Below are 26,005 nucleotides of genomic sequence, written 5' to 3' on the forward strand. Positions count from 1 at the left end.
CCGTGCCCCCTGAATGGCTTGTCTTTCTTTCAACAATGTTCTTATCTTGTCACTGTTACATAAAGGCCAGTTTTGGGTATGCGCAACTTATAATTGCCCTGTGGACAGTTTCTCCCACCTGAGCTGTGTATTTCTGCAGCTACTCCAGAGTGACCATTGGCCTCTTGGCTGCTTCTCTGACCAGTGCTCTCCTTGCTCAATCTATCAGTTTGGGTGTACTGCCATGTGTTGGTTGGTCTGCAGTTGTAGAATATTTTTCCATTTTTAAATAATAGATTGAATGGTGCTTCTTGGGATCTGTTTTTTTAAACCATGCAATATTTTTGTTACACTTCACAATTATGTGATACTTCTCAATTAAAAGAAATTAAATTTGTAGTTGTAAGGTGACAAAAGTTCAAAGGATAACTTCATCACACTTTCCAGACACTGAGTTTACAGTCTCCTTTTAAGATAATCAATACAACTTCTTTCTTTCTGCTGAATTATACACTGTATGTTGTAAATCAAAATGATTTGCCATACACAAAATTATGTAGGAAAGGAAATGCCTGTATTCATGTCACTATTTACTATGTTTGTTTATTTGTCACAGTAAATATCGAATCTAAAATTAAATAAGATGCTTCATATCAGATACAGCTGAAGATCTTTAATTCAGTCGCAGGGCACACATCCATCAGACATTTCAGACAATTCAAAAAAAGTAAAAATACAAACAGTACTATTCTACCCAACCGATCCTGAATCTAGTGAAAAATAATAAATCCAGTCATGAATTCTGAAATACAAAACATACTTCACAAACATCAAAGACATTCAGCGTAAGTTAAATACCCTTTGAGGTAAAACATTCTTCATTTTTCTGCAGAGAATACAAACACTGAACAAACAATTACAATATTTAAAAAGGAGTTGGACTGTAAAATCCCCTCTTCAGTATCTGCTCTACAATCACTTAAAAAACGCAATGTCAAAACTGACTTATGGTATCAAATATTTCATTCTTTCATATTTAAGATCATTGGAACTGGCAAGGGCCACGTTGCTTGGACATTATTTATTAGTTAGTGGGCCTAATAAAACAACTGCATTACAGGCACTGGGTTAGTGCAGTGTATGTTCTCCGTTAATACATAATCATCCTGTTTTATCCAGTGGTGAAGCATTAAAAAGTAAACAGCAGGATCTCATTCTGCATTGTATAAACAGGCACTCTCTCTGCATGCCTTTAAACTCTTGTTCATCAAGTCAAAGGAAGAACCGCTTCTTCAGACAACATACAACATATATTTCAGTTGAAATCTGATCATTCATGTTTAAATGCACACAAAGTGTCCGAGGTATGTAAGAGATATTACGATTAATAAATGATTGATTGTTTTAAATACGGGAAAGCTATACATTTAGACATGCTGCATGTACTGTATATATGAATTCTGAAAAAGGTTAATGAAGGAAGCTGAAAAATAACAGAAACACAAAGTAAAACACTGAAATCAATACTTTTGCCTTCAGAATACTATGCTATTAATGTTTAAGAACACTTTCTAGATGGAATAGAGTTCAGAGAACACACTCTCACAGTGGACAGAAACACCTGTGAATTTTGTCAGCTCTAAGGTGAGAGTGAATCTTGACCTTCTTCGCTCTCTTACACACAAAAGATTCAAGTGCTGTTGGGAACAGTTTTGTCATTCCAGTTTTTGATCTTAGCATAATGTTTAATATACAGTTTCTGTACATATTGTATTTACTTGGTGTTTCTGTTTTTTGTCTTCCTCCGGTACATCCCAGTCATTCCTGTTCCTTAAACATGTTTTACTGAAAAGGGTCACCCTCTGCTCTCCAATTTTGACTGACACCCGTATCCTTCCTGTCATCCCGCTCACAAAAGGAATATGCATATGCACAACAGCATGCTCCCTGTATTATATCAGTTGTGCATATAATGTGTCTGTGATGTGTTCTTCAAACTAGACACATGCGACCATTCAGGAAATCAAGCAGGTATGCACGCACACACACACGCACACACGCCCACGGGCACACACACACACACACACATAGTAAAGAAAGGCATCATGCCACGGGAATGCATCTTTATAACCTCTGGCTGTCTGACAGTCAATCTTCAGTTCTTCAGTCTTCAGTTCCTTAGTGTTCAGTCTAACACTTTCCAGGGTAGGTGAGGTTTGAGTCAGACTGAGAATCGAAGTGATGAATATCGTGTGGTTTACTGTTCGGCCTGGAGGCTGTCTGTTTTGCTGACAGGTGCTTTGAAACTGTTCACTTCCTCAAACACCAGGTCTGTGGAAAACGTGACAAGCAGGAGAAAACATCACTAATGCACACAATTATGAAAAAATGATGCAAGAACTGTTTTTTTTAGCTCCTGAGCTCCTCCTACAACTATGAAGACTGACAAGAGAGTAGTAATAACAGAAACACCATTCTCTCTATTACTTATAAGTGTATCGTACAAATTGCTAGATCTAAAGGGTAAACTGTGTGGCTTTAATTAGGAATCACCTCTTTTGCTAAAGTTATATGAATATGTCAACACCTTAGCATTGATTATTTAAAATTCAAGTTTACAATATAGTGTTTTAAAACATTTATTTAGCTTTGCTGACCCTTCCACTCTTCGAGTGTACAGTCTTTGCTCTCTGGAGTTTGGTCATACAGTGGTGCCTCTGGCTCATCTTCAGGATCGTGGTACTGGGAGAAATATGGGTGGCAAAGAGCCTCACTAGCAGAGATCCTCCTGTCACAGTCCAACACCAGCATTTTCTTCAACAGATCCACCGCTGAGAGAGAGAGAGAGAGAGAGAGAAGGAATTAAATAGATAAAGATTAACAAACTTTATCTGTTATTTTTCTTAATGATACAATTCTAAGATTTTTTCATGTACACTAGCAGTCTAATTCTCATCCAATATAGAGTATCTGAAAGTTTCTGTGCAATTCATGCAACTGTTGCAGCCCCAACACACATGAACAAGCTCATCAGTAAATTATCAATCCCTTAAGGAGCTGGATCAGGTGTGTTTCAGTTTAAAAATATGGAAAATGTGGTTATTTTATTTTATATTTTTGTAATAAACAGCATATGTATTAGTAAACACAGTGTATAAAGCAAAAAAACACAAAATGCCTAAAAGAATACAAGAAAAAGAAAAAAGGGGAAAGAGGAAAAAAAGAAAAAAAAAAGAAGTCATACAAAGTACAATTTTACAATTTGTCAAAATTTGTTTTTGTAAAGACTATTTAAAAGAATCAAAAACACAAGTCAGGTAGGAATGTTTAACTTGTCCATTCAGTCTCACCCATTGGATTAGCTCCTCTGAATATTTTCCCCAGATCCTGCTGGGGCATGTAGGGAAGAGACTGGATATACTTCTGGGCCTGGACAAACAAGAATGAGTCAATACATCTCACATTTAAAAAAATATTTCAACCAACTGCAATAACCAACTGTTTTTTTTTTACTTATGACTTATGCAAATTGATTCCAGTACATTTCTATAAAATTCCAATCATGAGATTCAATATATAAAACATCCAATTATTCTCACATGCTCTGAAGAGATCTTCTTTAGTAGATCAGGAGTTGGGGTGCCGACCACTTCCATAATTCTCTTCAGCTGATCTATATCTTAAGAAGGTCAGTTAAAGAGTCCACACGTAGCACACTTGAAACATGCGAAAAGAACTGTGAATGTGTGCAAAAATGGGTACAGGGTGTAATAAAAATATATGTTAGGAAAATTAGCCCTACAAAATTTGCCTTGTGCCCAAGCAAATATGCATGTGTAGAAGTTATATTCATAAGGTGTTTTGTATCTATTAACCTTAATAACTTTAAAATTTTATGTTATATTATACAATAACATTATATGATATGACCAGAGGTGGAAACAAGTGCCTAATTGGAAAGTAACAAGTTTAAAATTAACTCAAGAGTCAAGCCCCGGGTCCAAAACATCAAGTCCTAGTTAAGTTACCAAATGTAATGCAATTTTAATCAATATTTAATACAAATTGAGTAGCTGATTAGTAATATATTAAACAAAACAAAACATCTTTGTTCCTTGTAAAGTGTACATTTATTTAAACAAATATTAACTGCACATGAAATTAGACCAGATACGTTGTATGCATGCCAGGCAGGATTTTTCATTATTAAATTAACTTAATATGCAAAACACATTTACAGAGTTTTCCAGTGTACAGAATCAGGAAAGTTGCATATTATTATAAAATTTTAAAAAATGTGTCTCACACAGCTCTCTCTAATTTTTTTTTTCTTTACATTGTACAGTGAACTTTATTTTAGAACAACTGCTCTACTTGTCACAGTTTGTCTTGTGTTTCTCCCTCATTTGGTCTCTTGTGCTCCTGCCCCTCTGTTTTCCTGTCATGTGTTCTCAGTCATGTGCTTTTGTTGTTTTTTTGTACCTGTCTCCACCCTAGCTACGCCCCAGCCCTGCCCTAGCAATTAGTGTTCTCACCTGTGTCTTGTCTGTAACCCCGCCCCCTGGTCATCCAAGCCCAGGTGTTTCTCACTCTCCTCGTGTATTTAAGCCCCTCTGTTTGAATGTGCAGTGTCGAGTCTTTTGTATCCTTGTCTTCTGCATATTCTAGTTTTGTATTCTGTGGTCCCTGAATCCAGGGCTGTTGTTTTGTTATCTTAGTAAGTTTATCAAGTTTGTTAATTTTGTGTTCCTAGTGTTATTATAGTTATTCAGTGTTTTATTTATTTAGTTACACCTAGTTTTGTTCATAGTTTTCTTAGTTCTGAGTTTTTTGCGTTACCCGCGTTTTGTTTACTGTTTTGATTTATCTTGTTTGTTTAATAAATATATATTACAATATTCTGCACTTATGTCCATCCCCTAATCATATGTGACACTACTTGTACAAGAGCAGGATTTGTACTATAATTGAATATACAGCTGTTTGTTGCTATGTTTATTGACCTATAGATTGTAAATTCATCACGAGTACTGCATTTTGTATTGGTTATGCACAGAAACTGCTAGAATACAACACACAGCATGCATCAAGTGTTACTTTTTTTTTTCCATTTCCTCAAAAAGTGGACCAACTCTTCCATATTCAAAATGTACTTACTTACTAATGTTTGATATGGATGTTTCTTCCTGCCATTAGATGCTGTAATCTAATTTAAACCACTTACAATGCACTCTTCTCTATTCCCTTGAAGAGCGGCATCTCATAGACAGCACTTAGATGTGTGTCCAGTCTTTGGTAGATAAAGGATACAGTCGTTGCCTGGAAACAAGACCTTTCCTTTGAGAAGCTCACCCATAATGCACCCCACAGACCAGATATCCACTGAAAAAGAAAAGAATCAATCAATTAGCGTCGAACCCATAAGCTTATAAAAATGGCATAATATGTCAACTCTAAACCCAGAATTGTCTCTGGAATATTTATGGAACATAAATTTCATGTTTAGATTATTAGTTTAACAGATGTAAAAAAAAAAAAAATCAATTAAGAATCTGAACAACATACTAGGTAGGTGCTTAGTAATACTCTATTTGGCACATATAGGACCTTTTTTATAGCAAGTTTTGATCATTGGATGATCCTTTTGAAGGTTTGCCTTTTTTTGCATCATATTAGCAATTTCTGTGAACACTATTCTGTGGCTTTTTGCTTTTAACCTTGACTTCCACAGTTCCCCTTAATTGCTCTTTATTTAGTAACTTTTAGACAGTGGACTCTGTGAGCAAGAGTTTTTTTTATAGTATTCCCATCTTTGAAGGCATCAGTTATCTTTCATTTCAAATCCTCAGGCCAGTAGTTACAGGAACCTATGATAGTTCATTGTTAGCAAAATGTCAGAGAATTTATTATTCTCTAAAATCATGCTTGCAGTCCTTTAGGGCCAAGCATTCGCACCCCCTTATAAGATTACAGAACAGAACCGATTGCAGCAGGATGTGTTTTCTCACCTGTTTGATTGTAGTGCATCCAGTTCAGCATAATTTCAGGTGCTCTGTACCAGCGAGTCGCTACATACCCCGTCATCTCATCATCTGTCTGTCTGGCTAATCCAAAGTCCAGGATCTGATAATAAAATCACAAATAAAACAATAAAAATCCTACTTCTACTCGTACTACTACTAAAACGTCTACTACTACTTCTAATATTACTACTACTACTACTGATACAACTTCTTGTACTACTACTACTATTAATGCTAACACTACTTCTCCTAGTGCTACTACTTCTACAACTCCTTCTATTACTACTACTCCTAATACTACTACTCATACAACTTCTAATATTACTCCAACTACTACTTCTAGCACTACTTCTCCTAGTACTACTACTTCTACTACTCCTAGTACTACTACTGATACAACTTTTAGTACTACTTCTATTTTTAGTACTACCACTACTGCTGCTACTCCTATTACTACTACACCTTGTAATACTACTACAAATTGTAGTACTACTACTATGACTTCTACAACTTCTATTACTACTTCTACTACTACTACTTCTCCTAGTACTACTACAACTTCAATTACTGCTACTACTACTACTACTGCTCCTCCTCCTAGTACTACTACTAAAACTTCTGTTACTACTTCTACTACTACTACTACTACTGCAAGTACTACTACTGCTAGTATTACTACTACACCTAGTACTACTACTCCTAGTACTACTGTTCCTCCTCCTCCTACTACTACTAATCAAGTACTACTACTGCTAGTATTACTACTACACCTAGTACTACTACTCCTAGTACTACTGTTCCTCCTCCTCCTCCTCCTCCTACTACTACTACTACTACTAATAATAATAATAATAATAATAATTTACTGTTTTATTCAAAAACAGCTATGTTTATTCCTGATTGTTTTTGTCACTAGATGTTTTTTTAAGAATATGATTAAAAATGTCATAATTGTCTTACCCTGAGTTCACAATCTTCATTCACAGCTACATTGCTTGGTTTTAGATCCTGTCAAACATATATGAGTAGGAAACTCAATTACAGCATACAACTTGAAATTGTGCAATAATCAATAAGCAAGTGATTCTAGGGAGGGATGCTGATATAACAACACAAATTGTGGCTAAATAAATAAAAGGGATTCCATTGCTGTATTTTATTTTGCTATATTTTATTATGTTATGTTTTGTGTTTATCAAAAGTAATTTGGTGATGGTAGTGCTCTGCTGTTTATTGAATCTGGCACACATCAGTTGCAGGTGAGCTTTTGTCTGTTTCCTCCTGTGTGCACCCTGTGCACATGTGCTGTATTATACGGCATAGTTTATCACACTTATTATTCACAATCTTCCTGATTACAAAGGGACTTTTAAGCTTCTTTAGTTTTAAGAATCAGCTATAGTAACCAGGAAAAACAGTGCTGTATATTCTAGTATAGTATATAAGTATATTCTAGCTCAAACATTCTTGCTCAAATATCTAACTAGTGTAAAACAGTTCTGTTGTCACACGAAAAGAAAAGAAAAAAAAAAAAAAGAGACACTTACTCTGTGTATCAGTCCAGCTGAATGAATATACTGTTTAAAAAAAAGACAGAGTACATAAGCGCATTTTAGAACTGTTAAAAAAAATACATATTTTTTCTTTTTACATAAAACTCTTTTGGACTAACCTTAAGGCCTCTGAGCAGCTGATAAATGAGGAACTGCACATGTTCATCTGAAAGGCGCTGAAACTTCACTATGTTATTAAGATCTGCTCCCATCAGATTAGTGACAAGGTAGCTGAAGATAAAAAAGAAATGGGTGATGTGAGATCACAGAGCCTATTAAAAATCATCTTGGATGATTTTGCCGTTTATTGCTTTTAGTGGAATTCAATATAATGGAATTCAATATAATTATTTTTTTTACAGATAAAACTTAAAAAATAAAATATATAAAGTAAAAACGTGTACATCCTATATGCTTTAACATGGCCAATTAATGGGACAAAAGTATTATTTAAATTTTTTTACAGGGGACGGCTTTTGGATGACATCACCTGTATAAGTTGTGAGGGGTTATCTTGTGAGCGAGACTGAAAACTGACCGTCATGGTCATGGTCAAAGTTCAACCATGCCTGATAGTTGGTGTCAGATGGATAAGAATCTCTCATTCCATTTAACACTCTTTGATCCACCATGTAACGCTTGAATCGCAAATACGTCAGGAAAAGCAGTGTGTGGGGAAGATTTTGACCAGTAGCACATGGCTAGAATTGTCTGTCCAAACATATAAGCAACTCTGGCAGCAATCACATCCACATTTAATGCAGGAGGGAGCACAGGCTTTTCTTGCAGGTCAGTGCCAGTGTTCTTTAGCTTTTATATCAGTATATATCCGACATCCCAAGTTGTAAAAATTGATTTTAGGGAGGTACCCCGGATCTGGACTTGGATATAAGTCACATTAACTCACCTCAACATGTTTTTCGCAATCATTTAGTCCCTTGTGGGCAATGCTGAAATCACTATTACAAACTATACAGCGGGAAAGACTTTTATTGTTTTTTACTTTTACCAGACAAGGATATACTTTAGAGTAGTCAGAGGAGAAATGAGTTAGACAAAGACATTTTCTCTTTTTGGAAGGCCCTGCCTCCATTTTCCCTGCCTCCACCATAATGCTCCTTCTCACTGAATGCATCCCGTCCAGGAGTAGAAAAAAAAGCATTGCCTGCCCACATTAAAAACTGATTGGCTGACTGACAGTAGGGGTGGGCGATATGGCTATAAAATAATATCACGATATTTCATGATATTTTCGATAACGATTCCTTTGCCAATATGACAAAACACTGAATTAGAAAAATTATTTAGAATTTTATTGTTGCATGCAATTTGATATGGCTAACTGAGATATTTAGAAAAATAATTTTATCAGATTTGTAACAGTAGTCAATAATCCAGAATGTCATGATACTTGTAATGTACTCCAAATATCTCCATATATCCATATTAAAGTAAAATAAGTGATACTGGACAGATATAATCTGTCTCTAGTAGATATATAATGGCGAATGAGAACAGTGTGAATTTTTCTTTTGCTAAAAAACAGTAAAAAAGTAGTACTCTGATGTGATAATTAGGTAATTAGGGGAGGGTGATATGGGACGATATTTCAGGGTATAATATCGTTCACGATATTAACATTTTTTGGCGATATTATCACGTACGATACGATATGGCACACCCCTAACTGACAGACTCTTGTAGAGCACAGGCCAATCAGAACCCTCTCTGTTTTGCATGTGCTTCATAATTATGCACATGAGGGGAGCACCTTTCTCTCCCCCTCTCTCTCTTTCACACACGCGATTGGGTAAAAAAGTCTGTGACGCCTGCATGCGTGTTTGTGTTCACTCTTGGGCCACTCGTTCCAGATTCCGGGAGATTTTATCTGACTTGTGGGCATAAGGGAGCCGTTATTGATATGCGGTAGACTCCCGCAAAGTCTATGAGACTTGTCTGTCCTAAGTGCAAATGATAAACCATCTTAATCATCTGCTGTTTAACAAGCTGTTAAACAAGGTTTTACAAAGTTCCCCCTGACCTATAGAGAAGCAAGAGATTCAGATAGATACATACACCTCATTGAATTCTTCAAGAGACGCTGCAGGAGAGAAAACATCTAGCAGCCCAATAACCTAAAACACACAAACACAAATGAAAAGCATAATGAAAATATAGTCCAACAAGAATGCCTTTATATAGAGGATGTTTATTTTATAACGTGTAATATGTAATGATTCAAGTACACATGGTGACCAAGCATGCTTTTCTGGCTGTAAAGGTTGTGATAGGTATGCTTTGGACCGCTGCCATAAGGATACAGCACAATGATGAGTAGCTCATTCACTGCACTGCTTGTGCATCACTTTCTTTATAAACACTGCACACAGCTATGCCACCCTAATTGCTCATGACACTGTACTATATTACATTACACTATTCATTATCCAGTAACAGGAGATGATGAGTAAAGCAATATAGGCTTGTGTTTAGCCTATGGAGCTGGGTGAACTGGAATCTGATTGGTTGAAAAAGATCTCCTTTCTAAAGAGGATTTTCACTGATTTATGAAGAACTCTGCATAATCAAAAGGTTAAGCTACAACCCAGTTAACAATTGTTGATTAGCAAAATGTTTTCTGAACGTTACAGCTGACATTCTTTGAAGGTTCAATCTGTCAAGTTTGGATGTTTGTATTTTTTATCAAAAAAAAAAGTATATATATATATATATATATATATATATATATATATATATATATATATATATATATTGTTTAAACGTACTGGTAATGTCACTGGGTCATCACTGCTCTCAGGGTTTTAATTTCAGAGTGTGAAATGTTACTTTTAACGTTTCTATAACCTTACAATTTATTATGTGAGAAACATTTTATTAAACCACAGTTAGCTCCAACGCTGCAATGTGATTGGCTATGTGAGAGGTGTTCTATGAGTGCTGTAATCATTCGGTAATGCCCTGTAACCGAAGCTTTCCATGTATTACACCGCCACATACAGGTAACCTAGCAACTTACAGAGCTTATAAGCCAAACAGAGCTACAAACAGAGCTACAAACAGAGCAGCAATGGAACAATTTTAACTCACAAAGTTTAAATAACCAAACAGATTGAATTTTCTCCTCCTCTTTAACTCAAAATCTTTTAATAAACAGCAATAATGGTGAAACTGTGAAATAATCGCAACAATACACTCGAGGTTCGTGCTATAATGTGTAATATTGGCACTGTGGCCAATCATATTGTAATAAATTATTGTAATACATTATTACAATCATATTTTAATAATTTAATTTATGGTAGAGGGAGACAACAGAGTCCCCAAAGATAACTGAGGTTTATAAATATACATTAAAATATGCTGTTTACTCTTCCATTAATTAAGTATACAGAAATACAAAAATGTTGAATCATATGTGGTTCTTCTACCTTTTTCCTCTGTTACCTCACCAAAGTAAAAAAAAGCACTATGTGTGGTACATACAGCCAATACTATTGATAAAATCACATTTTGTGTGTGTGTGTGTGTGTGTGTGAGAGAGAGAGCGTGGTTCACTCACATTCTCATGTTTCATATGTTTAAGCAGTCGTAGTTCTCTATAGGAGCGCCTGCTGTGGATAAGAGACTGGAACGGCCGCGAGAGCTTCTTAACCGCCACCTTCTGCCGGAGTCGCACATCATATGCTGAGCTGAGAAGTAGAAAACACAAGAAAAGGAGGTCAAATAAGAAAAGCAGGAAAAAATACAATATAAAAAGAGAGAACAGACAAATACAACAAGAAAATAATAAAAGACCAAAAAAAAAAAAAGGAAGCAAGAAATATTTAAACAGTACCAGTCACAGGGTTTGGACACATCTTTTTATCCATTGTTTTATTTTTTTCCTACATTATAAATGAATACTGAAGTCATCCAGACTATGAAGGAACACATAAAGAATCAAACAGTAAACAAAAACAAAATACTCTGTAAAGCATTTATGTTTTTTTATCTGGGGTGCTGTTAACTTGTCGTTTATGAGGCTGTGCAACAGAGGAAACCTCTTCCTTTTTCTGGGGTGGTCCTGATGAGAGCCCGTTTCATCATAACATTTTTGGTTGTTTTCGCGACTGCACTTAAAGATGCTTTCAAGGTTTTTGATATTTTAATTTGAATTTACTGACCATCTTTTCTTAAAGTGTTTTTAATTACTTTAGTAGTTCTTGCCGTAATATATATTAAAACATTACTCAAATAGTGTATTCACTGTGTACCAACTTTACCTCTTCACAACTTTACAACTAATGCTCTCAAACACATTAAGAGGCAAGACACAACCTCAACATTCAAGTAAATTAACTTAAGTTCAGCACAGCTGTTAACTAAAATCTATTCCAGGTGACTCTACCTCATAAAGCTGACTGAGAAAATCCACCCAAGGTGCGCAAAGTTGACATCTAAACAAGAAGTGCATACTTTCACGAATCTAAAATATAAAACAGTACATTTATAGTTTGTATGACTTTAACATTACAGTTTTTCCTGAATGTTTAAAGGCATTTCTAGGAACTTGGCTCAGTTTCTCAAAACTCTAAACACAAAACAGAAAATTATTAACTGCTTTCTTGAAACTCCACAAATCTCTAGCAAAACTGATTCCTTCCAACAAAAGAGGGGTTTCAGAGTAAAGGGGGGTGAATACTTTTTTGTACATCATACTTTTTTAGATTTTTATTTGATTACAATTTAAAAAAACAAATATAGTGTTTGTTCCACTTCTCACATTATGTGCTACTTTCTGTTACATAAAATCCCAATGAAAAACATCTAAGTTTGTGGATGTAAGATCACAAAATGTGAAAAAGTTCAAGAGGTATGAAAACTTTTGCAAGCCACTGTACTGAAACAGAAATTCTGTAAGAGCCACCACTCAGCTGAAACAGTGATATATATACTATAATGTGTACAGCTTTTTTTTCCTTTTTTTATTTGCACATTTACAGTTTTTCCCAAATGTTTAAACGCATATCTAGAAATTTGGCTCAGTTTCTCAAAACTCTAAACACAAACTGAAAATGATAAACTGCTTTGTTAAAACTACACAAATCTCGAGTAAAACTGATTCCTCCCACCAAAACACCACATACAGCTATTTATATACTTATCTTATGCAGAGCATCAAATAAACACTGACAAGATAAATTCAAAGCACTGTTATCTGAAGTATTTGGTTATGTTTTTGTCTTCATGAGGCCACTGTACAAATTCAAATGAATACCATGGAAGTCCATGAAAATATGTTTGCTTTCTGTATTTATTTGGTGTGGTGTAGGACCCCCGCATATAGCATTTACACTACTACATGTGTATGCGACACAAATGTAAATGACAGTTTTCCAACAAACTACATACAGTAAAAATGGCTCACATTTATGTCACATATACATGTAGTACTGTAATACCATATGCGGGGGTCCTACACCACAACAAATAAATATAAGGAACAGAAAGCCAACATATTTTCATAAACTTGTATGCATTTGAATTTGTACAGTGGCCTCATGAAGTCAAAAACATAACCAAATACTTCAGATAACAGTGCTTTGAATTTATCTTGTCAGTGTTTATTTGATGCTCTGCATAAGATAAGTATATAAATAGCTGTGTGTGTTGTTTTGGTGGGAGGAATCAGTTTTGCTGGAGATTTGTGGAGTTCTAACAAAGCAGTTAATAATTTTCAGTTTGTGTTTAGAGTTTTGAGAAACTCAGCCAAGTTTTTAGAAATGCGTTTACAGTTTTTCCCAAATGTTTACACACAAAATGTGGAACTGTGCACACAAATCCAAAAACATGAAGCTCATGTATCAACATTGTGACTCCAAACTGCTAAACTCTAAACACAATTTCATATGTTCTCACTCAAATATCATTCTAAATCACAGCTTTGCAAATCGCTAAACACAAATTTCATCATTTAGAAAACCTTGGTCACCTAAGAATCACTGACCTTCTAATACAAAACCTTACAGTTTTTCCCAAATGTTTAAACGCATTTCTAGAAACTTGGCTCAGTTTCTCAAAACTCTAAACACAAACTGAAAATTATGAACTGCTTTGTCAAAACTCCACAAATCTCTGGCAAAACTGATTCCTTTCACCAAAACACCACACACACACATTTATATGCTTATCTCTTGCAGAGCATCAAATAAACACTGACAAGATAAATTCAAAGCACTGTTATCAGAAGTATTTGGTTATGTTTTTGACTTCATGAGGCCGCTGTACAAATTCAAATGCACACAAGCCCATGGAAATGTTGGCTTTCTGTTGTTTTTATTTATTTGTTGTGGTGTAGAACCCCCTCATTTACAGTACTACACAAATGTAAGCTATATTTACTGTATGTAAAATGTTGCAAAACTGTAATTTTCACCTATTTTCACAATGAGAAACATGATAAGGAAAATTCACATACTAAGAGGACACAAAAATGTATTTATTGCAAAAAGCAAAGAAACAGATCACTGTTCATCAGACCCCTGATCTCGGTCAGGCAAGATGACCTCATCTACATCAGCTGCAATATTCTCCCTCACCAAACAGCGGGGGAAAAATGCCTTGCATGGCAAATCCATCTTTGGCAATCATCTGCGTGGATGTCATCACATGCCTCCCCCATAACACGAAGTAGCACCACACGCTCGTGGGGTCTGCGTTTGTACACTTTCCACCTCCATGCAGAAAAGAATTCCTCTATTGGATTGAGAAATGGGGAATATGGTGGAAGGTGCAGCACAACAAACTGTGGATTTAGAGAACCAATCATTGACCAGAGCTGCCCAGTGGAAACTTACATTATTCCAGATGACAACATAGTAGGGCTGTATCAGTCACAAGAGGCCTCTTTTATACTCTGACAAATGATTGAAACATTCTTCTAATTAAGTTTATATAGCTGCAACTTGTGTGAGACTATTTGGTAATTAGGGTTTTGTATTTGAAGGTCAGTGATTCTTAGGTGACCAAGGTGTTCTAAATGATGAAATTTGTGTTTAGTGATTTGCAAAGCTGTGATTTAGAATGATATTAGAGTGAGAACATGTGAAATTGTGTTTAGAGTTTAGCAGTTTGGAGTCACAATGTTGACACATGAGCTTCATGTTTTTGGATTTGTGTACACAGTTCCACATTTTTTGTGTAAACATTTGGGAAAAACTGTAATTACCAAGTATTCTCATACAAGTTGCAGCTATGTAAACTTAATTAGAAGAACGTTTCAATCATTTGTCAGAGTATAAAAGAGGCCTCAAGTGACTGATACAGCCCTACTATGTTGTCATCTGGGATAATAATGTAAGTTTCCACTGGGCAGCTCTGGTCAATGATTGGTTCTCTAAATCCACAGTTTATTGTGCTGCACCTTCCACCATATTCCCCATTTCTCAATCCAATAGAGGAATTATTTTCTGCATGAAGGTGGAAAGTGTACAAACACAGACCCCACGAGCGTGTGGCTCTACTTCATGTAATGGGGGAGGCATGTGATGACATCCACGCAGATGATTGCCAAAGATGGATTTGCCATGCAAGGCATTTTCCCCCCGCTATTTGGCAAGGGAGAATATTGCAGCGGATGTAGATGAGGTCATCTTGCCTGACCGAGATCAGGGGTCTGATGAACAGTGATCTGTTTCTTTGCATTTTGCAATAAATACATTTTTGTGTCCTCTTAGTATGTGAATTTTCCTTATCATGTTTCTCATTGTGAAAATAGGTGAAAATTACAGTTTTGCAACATATTGCATACAGTAAATATAGCTTACATTTGTGTAGTACTGTAAATGAGGGGGTTCTACACCACAACAAATAAATAAAAACAACAGAAAGCCAACATTTCCATGGACTTGTATGCATTTGAATTTGTACAGTGGCCTCATGAAGTCAAAAACATAACCAAATACTTCTGATAACAGTGCTTTGAATTTATCTTGTCAGTGTTTATTTGATGCTCTGCATAAGATAAGTATATAAATAGCTGTGTGTGTGGTGTTTTGGTGGAAGGAATCAGTTTTGCTGGAGATTTGTGGAGTTTCAACAAAGCAGTTTATCATTTTCAGTTTGTGTTTAGAGTTTTGAGAAACTGAGCCACATTTCTAGAAATGCGTTTAAACATTTGGGAAAAACTGTATTGCAAAATGCAAAGAAACAGATCACTGTTCATCAGACCTCTGATCTCAGATCATCTATCTCCTCTTACTCTGACTCTTCCTCTGTGCTCCTGTTGCTCCATCATCTCGCATAACCTTTATCAGTCAATTAAGGCCTCTTTTATACTCTGACAAATGATTGAACCCCTTCATTTAATTAAGTTTGCACGGGTGCAAATTAGAGTTTTGTATTTGAAGGTCAGTGATTCTTAGGTGACCAAGGTGTACTAAATTATGCAATTTGTGTTTGGCAATTTGCAAAGCTGTGATTTAGAATGATATTTGAGTGAGAACATGTGGAATTGTGCTTAGAGTTTAGCAGTTTGGACTCACAATGTTGACACATGAGCTTCATGTTTTTGGATTTGTGTGCACAGTTCCACATTTTGTGTGTATACAATGTGGAAAAACTGTAAACAAGCTGCACTGTTCAGCTTTAATACCAACAAAAACAACAGACACAGTTTTAAACTACCTCTGCAATCCTGACTCCCTCTTGCCTGCCTTTGTCACTCTCCTGATACAAAGCAGTGCTTGTTCATGTGCACATTCCCACATGCTGCCATCTTCCTTACATGGCTCTTCTCAACACAGCTGAGAGCTACACACAGTGTTTTCTTAAGAGAAACACTTCTGTTTCATCAAAAGTGGGAAGTGAAACATGAAGTAAAACTGGGTCAAAAACCTTCAGTCTGCACTGTGTGAAGAGTGACAGGTGTCAATAGAATGGAACTATCTGAAATAACCCCCACAAGTAGGCCAATACCAATAGCAATTTTTTTGTGGAAAATACATTGTTCAATGTATTATTGCAATAGTCAATATTATTGTCATTTTAAAGGTCTCATTCCGCTTAAATCCACTGTTTCTTGTTCTTTGTAAAATACAATAGGTTTCTCTAAATTGTATAAGTATACGCATGCTGCACATGACACTCCTTTTCAACCTCTATTGTCTGCAGTAGCAAGTAATAGAAAATGTTCAGCAAAACGAGTCGATCAGGAGAAGCACCCATGTCTTATGACTTAATATTCATGGCCTCGCCCACCTTGGCTCAATAACGCCCACTGGCAGAGCTGAAGCCAACACGTCTGGTCAGACAGAAGCTAACAGCGCTAGGAACAGCATGGAAGTTTGTTTCTGTGTTATTTGTGCAAATAACACATCAGGCTTTGCCCAGTAATTCAGAGCTAAGCAACAAGTGGTTAGAACTGGTCTATGGAACACCACCAGTGAAGTACAATTAAGATATCTAGGTGTATTTTTAGAACAGTTCTGTTTACACTAGTTAAAAGTTTTGTTCCAAATGCTTGGGCGGCTCTGCTACAGCTCAGCCAAGCCCAGGGTGGATTTTTACTTTCTGGATCTGGACTACCCACCTCTGTGTGTTTACATTGGATCTCCGGAGTACTTTCGAACTGCACTTAGCAGGGCAATACACATGTTGTAAAGTAACATATGACATTGCAAAGACTGTTATTAGTGTAAAAATTTCTGTCTCGTTGTGTCGCAGTGCTTTGTTTGCATGTATGAATATTCATGAGCATTGAGTTATTGAAGCATTGGTGATTGTACAACTGGCTAAAATACTTTTCACTGTTATATATGTGAACTAACATACAAATAAACACAATAGACAATATCACAGTTATTAAAAATTATTAAGATCATGTCCATTTATTGTATGATAATTTGATAATGTAACGTAGGGGTACATGCAAGGTTAACTGTGATCTCTCTCCTACTGTGGTGTATTATGAGCATTTATCATCCTGGTTTTAAGAGCTAAATGTCACTGGGATCAAAGAGGTAACTAATTACTGTATATAAGCATGGACAGAGCAACGACTCTCAGGCATAGAGCCACCACAGGTTCAGCATGTCTGCTGGCTGGTTGGAGTATGACATGCAGCTCCATCCATATTCATATGTTTCACTAAAACATATCATTTTTTCTCCAAACTGTCTTTCTGTCTCCAGTATACAATTACAACTGTTAGTTTTCCCTGTGCTAATACTGACACATGTTTTTTTACTTTCTCCCAGGAATCACCTTTCAAATATTATTTTCATAAATTGAATAAATACAGAGTTATATTTAGGACTGAAGTGGCTGATAGCTATACAGTGATTGGTGGTAACAGTGTGGTAACAAAGATACGACTTCATCAAGTGTGTATATAGGGACCAATATTAGACTGCTAATAGTAGTATAGCAGTGAAAACACATACAGGGATACAGTGAAGAAAATTATTTAATCCCTTGCTGATTTTGTAAGTTTGTCCACTGACAAAGATATAAACAGTCTAAATTTTAAGGGTAGGTTAATTTAAACAGTGAGAGATAAAATACCAAAAATAAAATCCAGAAAAAAACATATTATATAAATGTATTTGCATTTTGCAGAGAGAAATAAGTATTTGACCCCCTACCAACTATTAAGAGTTCTGTCTCCTACAGACCAGTCAGACGCTCCTAATCAACTAATTAGCTGCAACTCTCACCTGTATAAAAGACTCCTGTCAACAGACTCAATTAATCAGTCAGACTGTAACCTCTACAACATGGGCAAGACCAAAGAGCTTTCTAAGGATGTCAGGGACAAAATCATAGACCTGCACAAGGCTGGAATGGGCTACAAAACCACAAGTAAGACGCTGGGTACAAAGGAGACACCTGTTGGTGCAATAGTAAGATTGCATCGATCTGGGGCTCCATGCAAAATCTTACTTGCTGGGCAAGGCAAGGCAAGTTTATTTATATTGCACCTTTCATACACAATGATAATTCAAAGTGCTTTACAAATGAGAAAATACAAAGAAAAGTCCAATTAACAAAACATGTAATATAATCATGATCATGATCTTAAGGAAGGTGAGAGATCAGCCTAAAACTAGACAGGGGGAACTTGTTAATGATCTCAAGGCAGCTGGGACCACAGTCACCAAGAAAACCATTGGTAACACATTACACCATAATGGTCCATGTGCAGGCCCGTCTCTTGCCAGTGAACACCTGGATGATTCTGAAAGTGATTGGGAAGGTACTGTGGTCAGACGTGACAAAAATTGAGCTCTTTGGCATTAACTCAATTTGCCCTGTTTGGAGGAAGATAAGTGCTGACTGTGACCCAAAGAACACTGTCCTCACTGTCAAGCACGGGGGTGAAAACATTATGGTTTGGGTTTTTTTCTGCAAAGGGCAAAGGACTACTTCATCACATTAATGGAGAATGGATGGAGCCTACTGTAAAATCCTAAGTGACAACCTCTTTACCTCTTCCAGGACACTGAAAATTGGTCATGGCCGGGACTTCCAGCACGACAATGACCCAAAGGAAACAAAGGAGTGGCAAAACTTAGCACATTAAGGTCACAAAGTGCCTTAGCCAGTTTTTAGACTTTTACCCCATAAAATATTTATGGAGGGAGCTAGGGCTTAGAGTTGCCAAGCGACAGCCTCAAAATCTTAATGATTTAGGGATGATCTGCAAAGAGGAGTGGACCAAATGTCCTCCTGACATGTGCGTAAACCCCATCATCAACTACAAAAAACATCTGACTGCTGTGTTTGCCAACAAGGATTTTGCCACAAAGTATTAAGTCTTGTTTGCCAGAGAAAACAAACACTTATTTCCTTCACTGTATATGAGTGAGCACCCACATCAGGCCATGTGCCCAGCAGTGGCAGCCTGCCCACCCTGGGCATTGAACCCACAACCCTGTTATCAATAATCTGGTGCTCTAACTGCTCCACTCCCCCAGCATTAAAACACAAAGGCAAACAAACTAAATTGAGCGTGCTTCTCAATATCAAGAATGCAAAGAATGAACTTATGATTTTTGGAAAGAAAATTCATAAAAAGTTACAAGTTTATTTAAAAAAGCCCTATTGAGACGCTGTGTACCATGCAGTTTTATTATAATAAATTATACTAATGTGGACTAGAACATTAAAATCAGCTTTCATGTGGCTCTTCTATGTAGTCAGAGAGTCACTTTTTGTCCTTCTTTGGATCACTTTTGTTAACTACTGACCACTGCATACCAGGAACAGCCCTGCTGTTTTTAAGATGCTAGTTTGTGTAGCTTCTAGGGTATAAGATTTTTTTGGTACGATATCAGTATCAGAAAGTAGCATGGTATCATATTTATCACTGTTTTTTAATTACATTTTCCTAAATCAGAATAATGAGGAGAATATATCAAATGATACATGTGACTGAGACATGTGACACATATCTTTAAAATGTTTTTTTGCAAGTTGGCACCTGAGGTGGAGGAAGTGATCACAGCCTTTACATCAGTAAAAGTACTAATACCATACTGACAAATATTTATATTCTTAGAACAAAATAAAGATTTTAAAAGATAACCGCCTGAGGTAGGGCTGGGGAGTCTGGCGGGGGACTGATGGTGATCTCTGGCGGTAGATGATGGAAATGTCTACAGTAATGCCAGATGGTCTTTAGCATATCTGAGTGAGCTTGTGTGATCTGAGGAATATATACACACTGTACTAAATGACTAGGCTGGAGAATAGTAGAGTCCAGAATCGCTATTTGTGAAACCTGAAGTGACACAGAGCCTTGCACTGTAAATGCAGTCTTATGTGTATTCATATAAATATATTATTTATGGGTATCAGAGTAACCCCACACTGCCGATGTTGCCTAAAACCGAAGTTTCAGTTTTAGGGTGATGGAGATCCACTGTGTTTGAGGTGGGGATCAAAATAAATGGACGGCTGCTGTGAAGAGATGTATGCATGAGTGAGATCTCTGGTAATATGCAAATATCAACAGTATGATAACCATTCATTTTCCCACTGTGGTATACCGTGAAACCGGCTACCAGTGCAACCCTAGTAGCTACATTAGGGTGCTCACACTGATGTTAAAATGTACAACAGAAAATCAGCAGAGGTAGAAAGTGATATACTGTTACAGCCACCCACATTTCTACAGCCTTAGAACCTACATCAAATATTTGATATGCTGGAATACTCTGAAGGAACATCATGGCTATGTACTCCTGAAATAATGCCAACTCCTGCGGTTTATAAGAAGCCTATTGGCTTGCACTTCACTTATACAGATCAAACCTCACATGCTTAAAAGGGAAATTTACATTCCCACTCCAGCATTGATTTCCCACAATAGCATAAGTTCTTTCCAGGAAGGCACTGACTGTTTTATCAGAGATGTCATATCCGAGATTTTGTAACATAATATCTTTAACAGGCTTCAAGAATAATCAGTGGTACCCTATTAGTACTTATTACCCTATTTCTCTAATGGAGAAAGCATCAGATCTATCCACAAATTTGCAGATAACAGGAGACTGTCATTCCAAAAGCTTCAGTTCGTGTCTCTTCAGGAAGCCTGAGATAGTTTTATGATCTGTTTTTGGGCATTATCCTGATGTTGTAGAGGACATCCTCTTTTTTTAGCTTCACCTTTTTCACATATGGTTTGACAATTACTTCCAGAATTTGCTAGTAGTGTGGAAATTCATATTTGTTTGTTCTTTATTTGTTCTTTTTTTTTTCAAATGAACTGCATGATTTTGTTTTACAGCACTTCCTTCTTCATGTTTTGGTTGCAGTAGAAGTTCTCCTTATGAGTTTATTTGGGAAAGCAATGATGTAATCCACTCTCTTGTCTGGTCTAAACCTTTTAGCAGTGTCTTTGCCATCATTGAGGGGTTGGATGTGCCAGTAGATTTTTGACCTCCACAGATCCCCTGAACAGCTACTGCAAACTCGGAAGTATTGGCTGTCATCTTCCTATGCACTAGGGGCATTGATCTTTGGAAAATTGCTAAGATGCACACATGGTAAAGATTAAGATCATTTGTATTGTTTGAGAATTTGATGTGAGAAATGACTGGCTGAAATAACAAAAAAGATGCAGAGCTTTAAAACCTCAATTAATGCAAAGAAAAGTTTACATTCATAAAGTTTTAAGAGTTCAGTTCAGAGATCAATATTTGGTGGAATAACCCTAGTTTTTATTTACAGCTTTTCAGTATTTTGGCATGTTCTCCTCCACCAGTCTTACACACTGCTTTTGGATAATTTATGCCACTCCCGGTGCAAAAATTCAAGCAGTTCAGCTTGGTTCGATGGCTGTGATCATCCATCTTCCTCTTGATTATATTCCAGAGATTTTTAATTTGGTAAAATCAAGGAAAAACATCATCATTAAGTGGTCTCTTATTTTTTTCCAGAGCTGTATATGCATTGCTATGTTTTTTTTCCCAATATTGTGCAGCCCCAGTCTTCTACAACTACAATTGAATAAAAAAAAACACTAAGAGACTGGATCCACACTAGGGCTGGGCAATATGATCCTAAAATAATATCACAATATAGTCTTAGTGTATTCAGTCAGCGTTCTTTTGGATCTGATATACTCATCAGAGACTTCTGCACAAAATTGAGGAGTTCATGCAGCTCAAATGAATCTGCCATTATAGAATACAATTCTGAAATCTATGTTTATATTCCAAAAGCTTTTACTGTGACATATTTAGATAATTTTATTTAACTTTACTGTTAAACTATATTTTCAATATTTGTCAGAACATCTCTGACAATAACTCTGGACACAGCTAGTGGGGTATCCGGTGGTGCTGCAGGAAGCTGTACCACCACAGCTGCTCACCATGGCAACCATATGAGTCACAGCAGGGGGCGTCTCATGATATAGCTAGGAGACTTTCCGGAAGCTCAGAGAATGTTTTCAGAGGAATAGCATGTGCATGCACTGCAGATGATGATCCTGGTGCAGATGTCTCCTGGATGGGAATGATTGATTAAATAAAGTGCAAAAGCACAGGAAATGCTGCTTGTGGTTTCAACCTGAGAGACAGTAAATGGGTGAGGTTGGCCTGCAGCTAAAAGCTTTAGTCTGGAGCCGTAGCTAATTTTGACTCAAAGCCAGGCAAGCAGCATGATACACATTCTGTGTATAGTATATTTTAGACAGTTTATTCAGTGAAAGCCACAGTTTATTAAACATATATTCTTTATATATGTATAGATCCTTTCTATGACCCAAGGATGCTTTACAAACTACACTTCACACAATTCTTTACACACTGGCGAGAAGCTGCATCCAATCATACACAGCGCACTCTCAACCGGAAATTACCACACTGACCCAGGTGTGGAGTGCCACTGAATTATGACCACTGAATTAACAGCTCCTTCCCCATGTTATGCTTTGTTATGTTATGGTAGAGACTGGACAACACTGTGACATTAACAGGTGTGCAGACCTGAGCAAGTGAGATAAATGTGGATTTGAAAAGGTCATATTCTTAGGATGCAGCAAAAGGCAGATGGCGAAAACAGCCATTATACAGTCATAGACTAATCAACTAATCAAGAGAAAAAATAGTCAGATTAACTGCCAAAATAACCATTAGTTACGGCTCTAATAATAACTTTCAGTGGCTTTTAGGGGCAATAGACTCTACAACTCTGTATAGTTTTCTACTCTGGCCATTTTCTTCAAGAGAAAGGTTTTAAAGCAAATTGGAATATGAACTAATATAAAACTAATTAATTTCAGAAAGCTGTGATATAGGTTATAGGCAGGACATGAGAAAGAGAGAAATGTGAGATGCTGATTCATGTTTGTCCTGGGTTTGAAAACGCTAATAAAACTGTTCATACAAATGGACAAATAAATCTCATATGCTTGTTAGAATTCAACACACAAATAAATCCTCATATTGAGGCAAAATTCCTGTCTGAATGAAGCCTGGTAGGTGGAGGATGACCAGGCAGGAGCCCTGTCGATGTCCATTCCCTTCATAACAGACCTCAGCAGGTCCAGAGAGCCTCGGGCGGGTGAGGTGATGATGCGCTGCTGAGGCTGGGCTGTCTGATTCAGAGAACCGGCGTTTAAATCTCCTCTATAGTGTAAATAAACGCTGCACCATTTCCGCCACAGTGCAGCGGGGCTGAGCTAGTCTAGCCCCTGTCTGAGCGTTCAGAGAGCGGCTCGGAGCTGCTCGTGGTGTTCTGGGTGGTGGATGTGTGGATGAATGGTGTTGTGTGTGGATGGTGTGTTAGCAGCCTCGCCCACTGCTCAGTCTGCACTCACCAGACGGAGCCGTACGCCCCCGAGCCCACCGGCGTCAGGTTCTGGTATCTCTCCGGCACCTCCCATACGGTCTTATTCAGCTCCTGCCGATAAAACCCCGGCCTGGCCGACATTATCTCCCCCAAACACGGAACAGCAGACCGGCAGCAGCGCTCAGGACCCGGGCAGCTCCCCCTCACTCAGCCTCCCGCTCCACGGCTTACTAGAATGGGAGGCGCCGTCTGCTCTACAGTGGGGGGAGGAGAGAGAGAGAGAGAGAGAGAGAGAGAGAGAGAGAGAGAGACAGAGGGCTATGCTATCTCTTTATGGGTCTTTATCTGTTTTATGTAATCCTGTTGTTTGTAAATTCTTAATTTGTTGATTTAAATGTGTGTACACATTTAATTCACATTTACTGTCATTAAAAGGGCCATTCCACCGAATACGTGCCCTTTGCTTTTTGTGACTCCTCCAAATTAAACTTATTTTTTAATCTTTCTTCAACTCTGAATCTAATAACACATCTTTAACTATTCAAAACATGTACTGGTCAAATTCAGGCAGCTTTACTTAATTTTTACAAGGTTTCTAAACCGATGATGGTTACAAAACTCATGTGACATTTAAAAAGCATGTTTAAAAGCAAGTCCACCAATTCCTTTGATTTTCTCTCAAGAAAGTCTTTATTTTAAAGAAATGGTTCACTGCATGTTCAAATAATTAGAACTCCTGTTACTGGCACTCATTCCTGTTACTTTTTAATGCTTTGAGTAACAAGAATTAAAATAACAGGAATGTGTTTTTAGCATATAATTAGAAAAAACACATGAAAAATGTTTTAAATGACAGCTATGCTAATAGCATGAGGACACAGAGCACATTCTATTGATTTTCCCAAAAGATGTATTTAAAAAATAAACAAATAATATCTAAGAATTAATTTAAGTAACAGGGCAGAGCGTTGAGATTGACCTCCTCAGTCACAGTTACAATAAGATCAAACATACAGAAACACAAATGAAGGAACTTAATTTTGGTCTTCCCATGATCTTCTGAAGAACCAACTGATGTCACTTCCTGTTGTAGAATGTAGAATGTTCCAGATGTTTCAGATGGGGTAATGTGTTACGGTAACAGGAATGAGTGAAACCCAGAGACACAACTAAAATGGGTATTTTAACTTAAATGTTGTGGGTTTATTATGATTTTTTTAAAGCATAGATGGCATTTAGAGTCACACAACAATGCAAAAAAAAATACATCTAAAGGATTTTATTTAATAAATATATTTCATGGTAAAGTTTATAGTTATGAGAATGGGGACAGGTAACAAATGCTATTTTGTCAGTGTTCTAAGTAGTTTTTATAAATGTTTTAATTGCATACTTTATTTTTGCAATTAGGTTAATGTACAAGACAATATGCTTAATATTAAAAAGTACAATACATGTAATTTCCTGGGGACAGAAATGGCACCCATTCGGTGGAATGGCCCATATACAGTGTTGTAAAAATATATTTCCCCCCTAAAAATTTCTTTAGTTTTTTTTTCTGATTAATAAACACATTTTAATATCAGACAAACTTAAATACATTTCAAAAAGTAATTTTTTAATTTTATATATTAAGGAAAATTCAAACCAATCTATTCAAACATATATTAAAAGGTATTTGCCTCTAAATCTAATAACTGCAATCAGGCTTTTGAGATAATTGGAAATTATTGTGGACTCGGGAAACATCTTTAGCTGCAGCACAAGTACTGTTCCATTCAGAAGATTGCAGTTAGCCAAGTTCACCACCATGTGTTACATTCAGTATAATGTTCTTTTTCTGAAATTATGGGTTAGTTTTTTTGCCACAGGTAACTGGACACATACCTTCCAAAAAGTTCCACTTTTGTCCTGTCAGTCTACAGAATATTTGTCCAAAGTTCTGGAGCTTATCAAGATGTTTATTGACAAATGTGAGAAGAGTTGTGTTCTTTTTTGTCAGTAGTCTCCCATGGAGACCATCTCTTTCTTATTATTGAATCATAAAAAAACTGACCTGAAGACAATTGAGAAATTACTTTTCCAGACTGATAGATGTCAATGAATTTGTTTTCTCATCTGTTCCTAAATTTCTTCAAATAGGGGCTTAAT

The 26,005-nt window shown here is 36.6% G+C and overlaps 1 protein-coding gene across 1 annotated transcript; it reads right to left on the reverse strand.

Annotated features, from left to right (window-relative positions):
- Positions 1-637: 637 nt before the first annotated feature.
- On the reverse strand, positions 638-24,098 carry mapk11 (mitogen-activated protein kinase 11). Its single transcript, XM_007229743.4, has 12 exons — positions 23,883-24,098; positions 11,136-11,265; positions 9,632-9,690; positions 7,675-7,786; positions 7,550-7,579; positions 6,963-7,010; positions 5,988-6,102; positions 5,290-5,361; positions 3,579-3,658; positions 3,330-3,408; positions 2,637-2,810; positions 638-2,310 (listed from the first exon to the last, which is right to left on the reverse strand). Exons 1-12 carry the CDS (start codon positions 23,993-23,995, stop codon positions 2,237-2,239), a joined length of 1,086 nt encoding a protein of 361 aa, XP_007229805.1. The 5' UTR covers positions 23,996-24,098; the 3' UTR covers positions 638-2,236.
- Between the last annotated feature and the right edge of the window lie 1,907 nt (positions 24,099-26,005).

The sequence above is a fragment of the Astyanax mexicanus genome, chromosome 2 (genome assembly GCF_023375975.1).
Source record: "Astyanax mexicanus isolate ESR-SI-001 chromosome 2, AstMex3_surface, whole genome shotgun sequence".
Lineage (NCBI taxonomy): Eukaryota > Metazoa > Chordata > Actinopteri > Characiformes > Acestrorhamphidae > Astyanax > Astyanax mexicanus.

Excerpts from the sequence above, each read along its gene's own strand:
- mapk11 (XM_007229743.4), bottom strand. The coding sequence starts at position 23,995 with ATGTCGGCCAGGCCGGGGTTTTATCGGCAGGAGCTGAATAAGACCGTA. Across the intron at positions 7,580-7,674 it reads AGCTGCTCAGAGGCCTTAAG|TATATTCATTCAGCTGGACT; the intron begins GTTAGTCCAAAA and ends TTTTTTAAACAG. Across the intron at positions 7,011-7,549 it reads CAGCTGGACTGATACACAGA|GATCTAAAACCAAGCAATGT; the intron begins GTAAGTGTCTCT and ends TATGTTTGACAG.